This window comes from Coccidioides immitis (assembly GCF_000149335.2).
Source record: "Coccidioides immitis RS genomic scaffold supercont3.1, whole genome shotgun sequence".
NCBI lineage: Eukaryota > Fungi > Ascomycota > Eurotiomycetes > Onygenales > Onygenaceae > Coccidioides > Coccidioides immitis.
In genome coordinates, this window is record NW_004504310.1 from 1,911,705 (window position 1) to 1,925,061 (window position 13,357).

Sequence of the window (13,357 nt, forward strand, 5' to 3'; positions counted from 1 at the left end):
TTCATTCCTCCTGAGCTTTTGGCTGTTTCATCAACCGCCAGTATGTTTCAAACATCTCCCAACCAGCTCTTAGGTCTCGGCGCCCTAGGCCTGACTCTTCTTTGGGGTGTGGCATTTTTGAATGGCATGTTTGACAATTTGGACACTGTTTTTGAAACTGGGCTTTTCCCCGACGGACGCGTCCTCCGTACAGTATACAGCCATAATTGGCTTATAGACAACCGCCTCACGCTCCTCACTGCCTTTTATGATCTTCTCACCAATAGCTTGTCTACTGGACCACGACTCCTCTTCTTTGATGTCAACTACGTTGTTGCGTGTACAAATGTTTGGGTTCTTGTTGAGAGCCGGCGCCGTGGCGTACGGAATTTCTTTTTGAGGCAGTAAGTTGACTTTATGAAATATAAAACGTGATGTTTGTTTGCTAATTTCTCACCGTAGTACCTGGGTTATAATAATTCTTTGGAATGCAACTGGTGCTGCGATTATTCAGCCACTGTACTTTTACTGCGTTTCCAAAAGCAAGGCTGTTTCCCGCGATCCTACGATACCAATAAATGAGGCAGTATCCGTGTTCATTACGACAATATTAGCCCTGTTATGTCCATTGCTTCTGTTCCTGCCCTCGTGGCTAAGCTATAGTACTTGGGACCACCATGGCTTCATTGCGTTATTTCATATCTCGCCGATTCTTGTGACGGTTTTATTTATTACAGGTTCTACGGTTTTGTCTTACCGTCGCATGTCAACGCCCAATAAAGCCTCGGAAAACCCAAATGCGGATAAGCTTTGGATTGTCACCTCCTATATAACTACGGGCACTGTGGCCGCTGCCGTCCATGCCTTCACCGTTATCACGTCTTTAAGAACGTCAAACCCTGATGTTACTTTTACAAGGCTTTTTATTCCGTCTCCTGGCAGGGCCAACCTTTTTCGTACCTGGTTCCCAAAATTTACCTCAGCCCTTCCGGGTCTTCCCGCAAAATATACTGAGCTCTTGGAACAGTATCACCTCTTCTCTCAGTTTGACCTGGTTGTCGTCGCGCTGTCTTGCATTGTTTTTGTCCACTATCTTCTTTCGCACTCGGGAAGTAACAAGGTTGAGCATCATAAAAAGAGGATAGCTTCAGTCGAAAACCGGGAGTTGGTCTATCTTTTCCTAGGTACCCTATTTTTAGGACCCGGAGCAGCTGGTTCATTTGCCCTTGCAATTCGCGAGTCTAGAATAAGACGTTATAATATGCTTAAGGCTCAGTAACCCGGACGCGTGCAAGAATTTGTTTTCGATAGTTGTTCTTGTTAGAGCCTGAATGGGAGGATTCATAGGGCTCAAAATTGATCCGTTCAGCCATAGCTTTCTCTCTCGAGGAAATAATTGCTTTTCATATTAGATCCTACTTTCTTTTTCGTTCATTCGAGTCGGTCATCTTCAAGGAATACTTCAGTTGGAGCTTTTGCTTGTTGGTTTTAGGTAGTTTGATTCATGATAATGAGAAATAAACTTACATAGTAATACAGCCACTATTAGATCAAGTCCTTTATCCATCTTTGAATATATCGGATGTTCTATGATATGTAGGAGGTGAGGAGAACTGAGAAAACAAGTCTTAAAAGTAGAATCTACTGTAGCTGCTAAAAAGTATTGATCTTGGAAACCTAATATACAGGACTATTTCTATTAATGACAGGGAATAAATTGGTTCACGGGAGCCGGAGCAGCCACAGCCCAGTGGAACAGCTCGCCAAGACATTAGTCAACTGAGCTTAACGTGATCTGTGCTTCAGTCAAAAGCTTGGTTTAACTTCACTCCACAACAACACCCTGGCTCTCACAAACCTGAGCAGCAAACTTCATGATCGTCAAACTCGGAGCGAGAAGTTTCTGGAACGGAAAATCGAGCTCGAACTCCTTGAATATCCAGTTGCGTAACTCCACTCCAATCATACTATCCAGCCCATAAGATGCAATGGACTTCGCGCTCGGTTCGATCTCATCGCGCTCGAGGTGCAGAAGGCGGACAAGCTTGTCAGTAAAGTGTCCAACTGCCACATCTACAGCCTCTGCCGGCGAAGTTGCGTCCCTAATTGTGCTGAGTACTGACTGTTTGGACAATTGCTTCTCCGTCCCAGTTGATCGAATTGTCTGAAGTAGGCCCTTGAAACGAGCATTCCCCAGCCAGAACGCGTCCGTTGTGTCTGCGCGTCTAAGTGATTTTTGGAGTTCCGCCGGGTCCATGCCAATAACTATATGGCCTGTTGACCGGTGATTTTCTCCTGCCGCGATCCCGGCTTCGAATGATTGCAGCATGTGCTCTTCATCGATTCCATAGATCCCTTTGCGCTTGAGCGCTTCTTCGATTTCTGGGTGCTCGGCAACATAACCAACGCCCAACACCATGGGAAGGATTAAACTGCAGGCAGCCTTATTCTTCGATACACGATGACGAGCAAGGGCGTCTAAGAAGCTGTTTGCAGCAGCATAGTTGGCCTGGCCGGGCGTTCCTAGGGTGCCTGACGTCGAGCTTGTCATAAGGAAAAAGTCCAGAGGAAAATCTGCAAGCGCTTCATGCAAATTCTTTGTACCGATCACCTTCGGACTAATGGAATTAATCCATTTTTCATGGCTCATTGTCTCAAACATCGCGTCCTGTCATCTGGTTAGCCTATGTGAATCTCTCCAGCATCCGATGGGAACTGACCTGGAACCTAGCCGCCGCCTGCACCACACCTTTAATGGGATGATCGCTCGGAACATTTCGTATGGCATTCTCGACGTCTTTTTTGGAGCTGACATCGCCACGCGCCACTTGAACAATTGCTCCTTTGGCTTCTATATCTTTCACCAGCAGTGCTGCATTCTTAGAGTCGGTCCCCGAGCGAGATAAAAAGATGAAATAGCGGGCCCCATTTTCCATCATCCAAGATGTAATGGAGCGGCCAAGGCCTCCAAGACACCCAACAAGGAAATAGGTGGCTTTAGGGTCAAACTGAGGCGCAAACTGCGTTGGAGCGACGTTGAGCGACCTGTCTGTTTCTCCATAAGAGATGAGAACCCGATCCTGCAACAAACCTTCAGAGAATTTTGCCATCGCTTCATCTAGTTGGGTCAAGTGCTTGACAATCGCCACGTCGACTGTTGGGATGGATCCTTCGCGATAAAGCTGTATAGTGGTTCGGAGTGCGTCTGCCAAAATATGAGGCTTGTGATTATATAAATCAAGGATATCGAACGAGGAATAAGTTCCCCCGTGGTTCAAGGGTACGGTGTCTAACACGCTTCTTTTGAGGACGTTTTTACGCCCACATGCAATAGCTCTTCCGAACGGAGCGATCCGCCGCCAGCATTCACGAACGATACCTGGGGAAGATTGCCCAGAACAGAAGATGACATCGATACCTCGAGGGCCAAATATCTCGTCTATCTGTGTGTTCGTTCCAAGAAATCCGGTAATCACCCGTTCCCTGGGCAGGCCGAATGTTGCTGTTACGTCTTGGGCCTCTGCTTCCGATTCAACTGTCACAAATGTGTTTGCCTTCATTAACTTGCTCATTCTAATTGCAGCTGCTGCGGCAGCCCCTGCGTCGCCTAAAATGAGAACATTCTCATTCTGCTCAACTCCCGCAATGTTCTTTAGACCGTGAATTGCCGAAGCATATGCCATCAAAAGGCCAAGAATATTCTTGGGGTTCTCATCGGCACCAACCTTCTCGACGAGGCTTTGTGAAACTCTCTGGAATGAAGCATATTTGTCGAAGCTGAATCCCACAACCTGATCGCCGGGAATATATCGACTCACTGTCGAACCGACTCTGGTAACGGTCCCAAATATCTCATGGCTGAAAGCGGTCGGATAATCTTGGCCCTGGATAACGGCGACACCTTTAGCAAGTCCGCTAAGGTGAACTTTAACTTCAAGTTGATCAGGCTCTAATCTCGTTTCGTAGCGTTTGTCCTGTTCGAATATTACTTTCCCTGACTGGACTCGACCAACAATCGCTCTCTCGCGATCGTAACGGCTCTGCTCGAAATGTGACTTGCCAACAGAATAGGCCGAACTCAGTTCCTTGTTAGGGAGTAGTCGGCTGATATATACCTTCTCTTTTGCCACACAGTACTCAGTTTCGCGGTCCTTATCTTTCTCGACTTGGCGGCGTACGATATCAGTTATTGCGTGTACAGCACCAGGTAAAGAGGTTGTATCTAAGTCAAGATCTATGGTGATGAAGTCGAGCGAGGCATTCTCGCTCTTCACTGATCTTGCCAATCCAGACGCCATCGCATATTCAGGCTCTTTCCCAGAAAGAAGGCCACCCTGCGTAATCCAAAGAAGAGAGGAAGCCGTTGATATTATCCGCTGAATACCAACCAGCTCGGCCTCTCCGAGTGAAGAAAGTAATGGCTCTTCGAGCTCCGCGACAACGAGGACTCTTTCCCCTTCTTCAATATCGACACCATCGAGTGAACTTAATCGTGTCTTCCAACCACATTTTGTAAATCTATCAGCGAGCAGATATACAAGGGGCGCAGGTGTATGTCTATACACAAACACGAAGGGGTGTGACTGCTGCGTTGCTAGACTATAATCGACCGGTGACGCAACCTTCGCAATTACCAGGTTTTCGCCAAAAGCAATATATGAGAAGTTAGGATTTGTGACAGTAGTGTCCACATTCCTTAGCACCGCACGGCCACCAGAAACTAAACGCTGGGAAACCGAATCCATCATCAAGGCAGATGCTTTGACGCCGTTGGCCAGTATCAGATCATATCTTTCTTGAGTGTCATCAGAAAGAGAACCATTGTTGTAATTGAGAATAGGGGCTTGTTCACGGAAGAGTGCCTCATGATGTGCTTCTAGGTCCAGAATTTTTGCGCCGGGATTCTTATGTGAGATCATCTCAACAATGTTGATAATACTTAAATCCTGGTAGCAAGTTCCGGGAGTTAAGGTATCAATGTCGCATTTCCATACTATCTCCATATACGGTTGTGGATCTGGAGCATTCAGGGCCTTTTGTGGTGCCGCAGCTTCATATGCAATGGATCGCATATCTTTAATGTCAATTAGAAGACCCCCGTCGCTCGCAGTGAGCTGGGCACCGGATCGAAAAGAGCGAATCCCTCGCTCATCCGTCCAAGAATAAGCTGTCGCGAATGGATCCTGGAGCTGCTCGGGTGTTGGGGGCCAGATGGTAACCTCATCAACTTGGAGTGGCACAGCGCCGCAAGTCATATCCTTAGCCTTTCCCGCATAGATCGAAACAATGATGAGTTGCAGACAGGAATCAACCGTCACGGGGTGGAGGATATGGCGTGACTCCCCTTGCATGATGCCACACTCCTGTTTAATAAGTGTATTGCTTGAGGCCGCATAAGCTTTACCGTCAAAGCGAATCTGGTCCATATCTTGGAAAGTGGGGCCATAATCGAAGCCCACAGCTCTCAGAGACTGGTTCCATAGTTTGCCGCTGGCTCTCTGGGGCATATTTGGAACGTCCCTTGGTTTCTCCCCGCGTGGACGGATGTTGACACCGATCATTCCAGTCATATGCGCTTTCTGAATGCCGCCCTGTGAGATTGAGTAGATGTTGAAATCCCACCATACGTTTTGGCTCCCCCCCTCACCATGGATTGAAGGATGCATGGTAAAGATTGTTTCAATCCCGTCATCATCTTCTGGGACGATCAGAGCTGTCTTGATGGAAATGTCTCGCAGCGTGTACCCATCTATCTTCGTGGGAGCGGTACTAGTCTCGTTCACCTGCGTGACTGCCTCCATGGCCATAGAGAAATACGCTGCCGCTGGGAAAATTACATCCCCGCCCAGACTATGGTCTTTCAGCCACGGCAAATCCTTCACTCGGAGAATATTTCTCCACGTTGGTTCAGTTTTGGAACCTCCAAGGAGTTTTCGGCCCAAGACATCGTGGCGACCATGTGTAGGGTCCCGGTGCTCGACCGACTGGCGAGGCTCTGCAAAAAGGATCTTTGATCCATAGGTCCATTGGTACGGGGGAAGATCAACAAGGATTGACCCTCTTCTAAAGTCAATCTTTCCACCGGGAAGACTCTGTTCGATGAGGGTCACACGGTCCATATTGAGAGGATAATCACGTAGGAATAGCTCTCCAGCAAGCTTGAGGAGCTGGACAGCACAGTCCTGACCACGGACAAGTGTGGGAAGGTATGCTAGTTTATCCAGCTTGCGTTCGGCTCTGATTTGTTTAACTGGACCGGCTAATGCGGAGTGGGGTCCAATCTCTATAAGCATATCAACGGAATGGGAAGGCATCTGCTCTATAGCTTCGCTAAAGAGGACTGGGTTGACAAGGTTTGCAGCCCAGTAATGCTCATCAATCCCCATATTGGGAGGAATCGTGGATGCCGTGACGGAAGATACCATCACAGCCGTCGGCCCAGAAGGCGTGTCGAATGGGAAGGTCCTCTTTGCGTTTTGCACAAGCGCGATGTATTTGGCTGACGCTGGCTCCATGTGCTTAGAGTGATATGCCTTCCCGCCTGTTTTGAGTGTTCTTGCAAAAATCCCTTCCTTTTCAAGCTTCTCTTTGACAACTTCCAAAGCGCACGAATCACCACTTAGGGTTACAGACGATGGGGAGTTGTGGCAGGCGATGGTCACGTCGTCACATTGTGCAATGTAAGGTTTCACCACACTCGGACCCAAGCCGACAGCCAACATAGCACAATCCGTGTCGATATCCCTCACCGTTTGGCCTCGGTAGAAAGCAAGAATAATGGCCTCCATCCTGGATATTTTACCTGCAGCGTATGCAGCAGCGATCTCGCCAGAGGAGTGTCCAACTGTCACTGCAGGCGTGATTCCCCAGGAAGTAAGGAGATCTATCAGCGCTATCTGGACAGCGGTGCATAATGGCTGTGAGAATTCAGCCTCGTTAACCCGCGAAGAGGCAGCATCTGCCAGGAGCTCATCTTCGATCGTCCACTCAGGCGTGTCTGGAAGGTTATTCAACACTCTATCGAGGATTTTGATGGTCCTCAAGAAGCTTGGATAGTAGGTCATAAGCTGGCCTGCCATGCGAACCCATTGAGCTCCTTGACCGGTGAATATAAACCCGATCGATGGCTTCTTTTTATTTTCAGCGTAGGCAACAAACTTGGCTATATCTTTGAAATCCGAAACCAGGGTGGCATCGCTTGTGACAACATAGGCACGGCTCGCAAGGCGGGATCGACGGTTCCCGAGAGTGTAAGAAAGGTCAAGTAGGTTATACTTCTCTGCAACCTTTCCATATGCTTCGATGTTCTGGCTTAAGGTCGGCTTATTGTGAGCTGAAAAGACTAAAAGATAAGGTCTTTTACGAGAAAAAGTGCCTCGAGGCTTGCTTTTCTGCTGGGAAAGTTGGTAAGTCGGCAAAAACGAGTCGGCGCCTTCAATAATAACATGGCCGTTCGTTCCCCCGTATCCGAAAGAGTTAACGCTAACCCGCTTGACGAGGAGATGCGTGGGAAATAGTGTCGCCTCCGAAACAACTTTGACATTCCAGCCTTTCCAATCGATGGCCGGATTTGGTGAGGTGAAGCTTCTGGTAGGCGGAATGATCCCTTTTTCAACCGCGAGAACCGCTTTAATGACTGCAGACAGACCACTGGCGGCTTCACTGTGTCCAATGTTAGTTTTAACAGCGCCAATCAGAAGTGGGCCATCCTCGGGCTTTCGTTTGCTATTCATCGCCTTCGAGACTGCGCCAACTTCGAGTGGATCACCGATAGGCTGGAACACATAATATTAGTACCAATTGACCGTCACAAAACTTTGGTAAAAGAAGCATGTACCGTTCCGGTTCCGTGGGTTTCAAAGTACCCCGTCAGCATTGGATCTAGGTCGCCTCCGCGGCGATAAGCTTGCCTAATAACAGCTTCCTGGCCTTCTGAGCTTGGATGAGTAATTCCAACACCTGGAGCTTTTCCGTTTGAGTTGACAGCGCTAGAACGGATTATAGCTCGGATTGGATCGCCGTCGCGAACCGCATCGTGAAGCCTTTTGAGGTACACAGCACCCACTCCATCGGCGCGGCCGTAGCCATCCGCGTGCGCATTAAAGGTGTGACAGGTCGATGTGGGAGAAAGTACGCCAAGTTTTGCGGTGTTCATGTGCTGATCAACTGTCAAAATGAGATTCGTACCGCCAACAATAGCAGCGGAACACTCGTTGTTCCTGAGGGCATTGCAGGCATTGTGCAGGGCATACACGGAGGAAGAGCACGCTGTGTTCACCGTCATACTCGGTCCCTTTAGATTGAATACATGGCTAATGCGGTTGCTGATGATTCCGGGATCTACACCAGTTGCTGCATAGCTATGACGAAAGTCCGGTTCCTTGAAAGTCATCTGCTGGTAGTCCGCGGTGAAACTGCCGACAAAGCAAGCTGTCATGGTTCCCGCGATGTCTTTTAAAGCTACGCCAGCGGACTCCAAGGTTTCATAGACAACCTCAAGTAGTTTTCGCTGCTGAGGGTCCATCCACATCGCTTCAACAGGCTACCAGGTAGTATATTAGCTCTGTGCTAACAAAATCGTATTAGCTGTTGGAGCTGCACTTACAGAAATTCCAAATAGCACAGGGTCAAGTTCCTGAAGGCTGTCGTTCAGAAAATACCCTCCTGGTACGTTAAAACTCCCAGGCCTCTCGTTATTCAGGTGCAGGTGAGCATCTATGTTGAACCGCGATTTGGGGACTTTGGCCATGCGACCAGTACCCTTATTCATGATGAGCTCCCAGAATTGGGCCGGGGAACTAACACCCCCCGGTAAACGACAGCCTAATGCGATCAGTTATGGGTAATGATAGCTATAAAGCCGCTGCTTACCCATTCCAACCACTGCAATTGGCTCCAGCTGCTCCGACAATGGCTTTTCGCCATACCCAGGTATGGAAGATGCTGGATATTCGTAGTCGGAGACAACGCTAGTAACGCTGCTATAGTGATCGTTGGAGGAGTCGCTCCCCGAAGAGCATCGATTTCTTAAAAAGGGCATAATGACTTGGTTCGAGAAGCTTTGCAACAGGAAGATTTTTGCTTTCTTCGCAAAAACAGAGGATCGATCGAATCTTTTAAAGATTCCACAGTTTCCGGAAGCCTCTATGTTACATTCTTGTACATACAAGATATAGGCGCTCATCCAATCCCACAAAGATCAAGTCAGCATTTTGAGATCCACCCTACACGCCTTCAAGAATGTCTTTGTGAGAATGGTGCTATTACAGCAACCCTCTGTTATGGGCACTACGCCCTTAGTTTCATGGAAGCAGCTGCAAGGCTGCCAACAAAAGACGATCGAATTACTGGCACATCAGATCAAAATGAAGGGCAGAACGAGGAGTAGCTCTCCGCTGTGTCACCAACATCCGATGTCCTCGAAGGCACAAGGACAAGTCATACAGATTAAGACTGCTGTAGTATCTCATACTAGGAGGATGTGCATCGCAGACTTTGGTTTGTGTGACTCCAGGTACCACTGTCGATTTGCGGTGTTAACTGCGCCGTTTTGCGGGAGATCATTCCTAGCGGATTTCAGGTATTTAAACCGGTCAAGTTTCCGCAGTCGAAGATCGCTTACACGAAACCTGATGGCATAGTTTTACCGTCATAGTCCCTGCGTTGAATATTTGATCTAGAAGCAAATTTGTGGTTTTGTGTAACCAGAGGCTTTGTTTACCTTGAACATGGAACAGTTTGATGTTGTGGTTGTTGGCGCAGGTGAGTGCCTCTATTTCCTTTATCCCTTTTATGTCAAGCATTCAAGACCCTGCTTGGCCATTTATCCAGATCTGCACTAGTAACTCGGGTATCATAACATGCGGTCGATCACTACCTTGCTGATCACACGTCTGACTCTTTAGGATGGTATGGCTTGATTGCCGCGCGGACTTACCTGGAGCTCGTTCCTGGTACTCGTCTGCTTATTGTTGACGATAGTTTGTCAATCGGAGGGGCATGGAGTAGGGAGAGAGTATACCCTAATCTATATGCGCAAATCAGCCATCCGCTGTTCGAGTATTCCTTCTACCCCATGAAAAAAGAAGGTATTTCCGGTGATGGTTTTATTTCGGGAGCGACCATACATAAATATTTGGCCAATTTCGCAAAAGATCATGATCTGGTTCCTCGAATCCGCCTTGAAACCAGAGTCAATCAGGTTAAGAGAAATTCAAATGGATGCGGCTGGGTTTTAGAAACTAGCGGAGGCCAGCTTGAATGCAACAAGCTAATCTATGCTACTGGTGCAAACTCCAGCCCAATTATACCTTCATGGCCACGGAGCCGCTTTGAGAAGCCTGTTATCCATACATGGCAAATTGGCCAGTATCTTGGTCATATCGAAGAGTATGTTCAGCGAGCATCCGTCGTTGGCGCCTCGAAATCTGCGTACGACACGGTATTCCACCTCCTCAACGCCGGCAAAAAAGTGGACTGGATCATCCGGGATGGCCCCTCTGGTCCATTCTCAATTTACGCTCCTACGTTTATGGGACTCTGGAACATAGTTGATCACATTTCGACTCGAATGGCAGCAAATTTTAGTCCGAGCATTATGAACACTTCGGGTTTCTGGTACTATTTCCTTCAGCGCACCATTGCGGGTAGGGGGATCATCAATGTATATTGGCGGATTGCGACATATCTATCAGCGCGACATGCTGATTACTCCAAAAGTGAGCATACTCAAGGTCTTCGGGCGCAGCCAAAACAAGACGGGTACGAGATCGAACCCCCAAACCTACTTATATGTGGTAAAGCCTTCATACTAATGGGGATATAGACTTTTTTGGGGTAGTGGCGGAATCGGTATCGCGACTGTTCCTAACTTTTGGAAGGTGATGCATGCTGGTGACGTGACAATACACCGCTCAGAGATAGAGTCCCTCTCGCACAAGGACGTTGTCAACCTGAAGAACGGGTATTCGGTTCCCGCTGACATGGTTATTCTCTGCACTGGCTTCAACAAAGGCTACGACACATTCAGCAAGGAACTTCAACAAGAATTGGAACTGTTGTACGACAACGACAAGCCTTCCAGATGGGCCACTCTTGATGCGCAGGGGGAAGAGATAGTGAACAGACTCCTGCCTTATCTCCGAAGGGACCCATTGGCTTCAAATACAACTTCTAGGAAGAGAGATCAAGGTCCAAACAGACATTATCGTCGACTGGTGGTTCCGCAACTGGCAGCACAGGGCGACCGGACGATCCTCTTCCCGGGTCACATTCACTCGGCCTTCACGCCACTCGCTGCAGAATTACAGGCTCTCTGGGGAGTTGCTTTCCTCGAGGGCTGGCTGGAGTTGCCTAGCCAAAAAGAGATGGAACTTGAAGCTGCTACGTTTAATGCTTGGACTCGTAAACGGTATCTTGAACAAGGGAGAAAACACTCTTACTTCATCTACGATTACCTCTCGGTGAGTCCAGTCTAGCGACTTATGGTTGCGCACCGTACAGCTAACATGATTCAGTATATCGATACGCTAATGAGGGATCTCGGGCTCAATCCTCATCGAAAGAGCAACATGTTCGCGGAGATGTTCGTACCGTATAAGCCCCGCGATTATCGTGGTTTGATAGACGAGTATTTATCAGCTCGAGCCAAGGCAGGCCGTGCCAGCTAGAGAGTAAAGCAACATGTTAGACGTTTCAATGTTATAATATGCGGCGGTTAAAATAGGAAATCGTCCCTATCCTTTCATATCTTCCTTCGCCATGATCATCCTCATAACATCAGTTTACCAATTGGCATCATGACCGCCTGTACAGAGTACACAGAAATAATCGCGGTGCCTATTATGGTTCCACACAGCCACCGATTTGAATTCACGCCACGGATGGGTTTTGCAGGATCCGCGTACTAACGGCAAGTTTTGTTTACAGAGGCAACATGTACGGAGCGCGGATGGATAGCAATCCTTTCCTTGCCAACGCGCTTGCGTGTCTGATGTATTTGTCTAGTTGCCAAGCCGGCCCAGTCAAAGGCGAGCACAGCTTGTGTAACGGTGATATGCAAGCTCGATGTGAACTAGCCGGAGTACTCCGTGGATGTACACTATCTACGCCGCTCAATAACTTACCAAAGCTGTGTATTGGGGGTTGTTCTCAAAGAAACAATGCAGTTCATATGCTCTGGAGCCATTCCTGGGGTTCAGATTGAAAGAGGCTGCTGTTGGTGGTAAACTCAAGATGCGAGTTTTGTTTGTTCGTGAGTAGCACCAGAGATAGGGCCCGCCAATCAAGTTTGTGCTGCTGTTAAGCGCGTCCACCATCCAGCTTGCGATTTGGAGCCGAGATCATCAATTTGAACTTTTGTTGCCACGATGGTATCCATTGGCTTCACGTGCCGGGTCAGAATACAGGGAGTAGTTAGCCCAACAGCCTCTCCCACCATACTCGGTGCACTGGTCAGCCAATTAAAGTTAGTTATCTGTGACAGAAGGCAAAGGCAGGACTTGGGACACGCGGTGAAAACACATAGTGGGCTGGTATAGGTCTATCTTGAGAACTTTCAGCCAGATGAGTAATCGCGCCCGTTATCCTTGATGACGCAGAGACTGGCTGAAGATCTCCAAATTTCGTATTGTGATGGTGAGAATGCATAGATCTGTGGTTGTCTACCTTTGGAGTGCGATAATGCTCCTGCTATTCGAAATTTTCATCCCTACCATTGGCTATTTACTTACTCTATAGCTAACTATTTATTAGCCGGAATGGGCGTAGGCGAACAAGTCCTTTAGGCCCTGCAATCGGATATCAAGTACAGACAAGGATCATGGTTGACAGCGTATTCGCAGAAGCCGCACGTCTACCGAGAACATGGGGGTTATTCGGCAGAAACCATGATCAATTCGTGACTGCATGTGCTGGTCATCAAATGGCTACCACTCAAAACGTCTTGAGAGACCACGGTTGGACTCTGCATCATATTTTCATCCCATCCATAGGAATTTGTGCCGAACGAAACGAAGAGGAGAGACATGAAACTTACCGCGAGAGGCAATGTAGCCACTCACTTTACCGAGACCGAGAAGAAAGCAATTCGATCTCAGAGTCCATCTGCTGCGACTGGACCACTATGTTGATGTTACACAACGCTAGTTATTCCCGGCCATTGAAGTCCCATATAAAAGTGAGCGCCGACACCACTCTTCTCCTAATTCTTCTCTATGGTTTTATATTCTATATACTTTACACATCCTGCATTCCCGACATATTTCTCCTCGAGCTTTTGCCAGGCTGCACCTTGAACGGGCACATACCTCCTGCAGCAAAGAAAACGGAGGTTCGCTGCAACTTCTTTGATTGGGACGGGTTCCGGCCAATTCAAATT

General features: G+C 48.1%; 3 protein-coding genes across 3 annotated transcripts; 2 read left to right on the forward strand and 1 right to left on the reverse strand.

Annotated features, from left to right (window-relative positions):
- Positions 1-42: 42 nt before the first annotated feature.
- On the forward strand, positions 43-1,258 carry CIMG_02399 (uncharacterized protein; the record flags this gene model as incomplete). The annotated part of the gene is made up of 2 exons (XM_001248627.1): positions 43-383; positions 442-1,258. 2 exons carry the CDS (start codon positions 43-45, stop codon positions 1,256-1,258), a joined length of 1,158 nt encoding a protein of 385 aa, XP_001248628.1.
- A 546-nt stretch (positions 1,259-1,804) lies between these two features.
- CIMG_02398 (fatty acid synthase) lies at positions 1,805-9,019 on the reverse strand (the record flags this gene model as incomplete). The annotated part of the gene is made up of 5 exons (XM_001248626.2): positions 1,805-2,647; positions 2,700-7,754; positions 7,817-8,521; positions 8,585-8,802; positions 8,851-9,019. 5 exons carry the CDS (start codon positions 9,017-9,019, stop codon positions 1,805-1,807), a joined length of 6,990 nt encoding a protein of 2,329 aa, XP_001248627.2.
- A 688-nt stretch (positions 9,020-9,707) lies between these two features.
- Positions 9,708-12,206, forward strand: CIMG_02397 (uncharacterized protein; the record flags this gene model as incomplete). The annotated part of the gene is made up of 4 exons (XM_001248625.2): positions 9,708-9,741; positions 9,885-10,740; positions 10,805-11,441; positions 11,496-12,206. 4 exons carry the CDS (start codon positions 9,708-9,710, stop codon positions 11,646-11,648), a joined length of 1,680 nt encoding a protein of 559 aa, XP_001248626.2. The 3' UTR covers positions 11,649-12,206.
- Between the last annotated feature and the right edge of the window lie 1,151 nt (positions 12,207-13,357).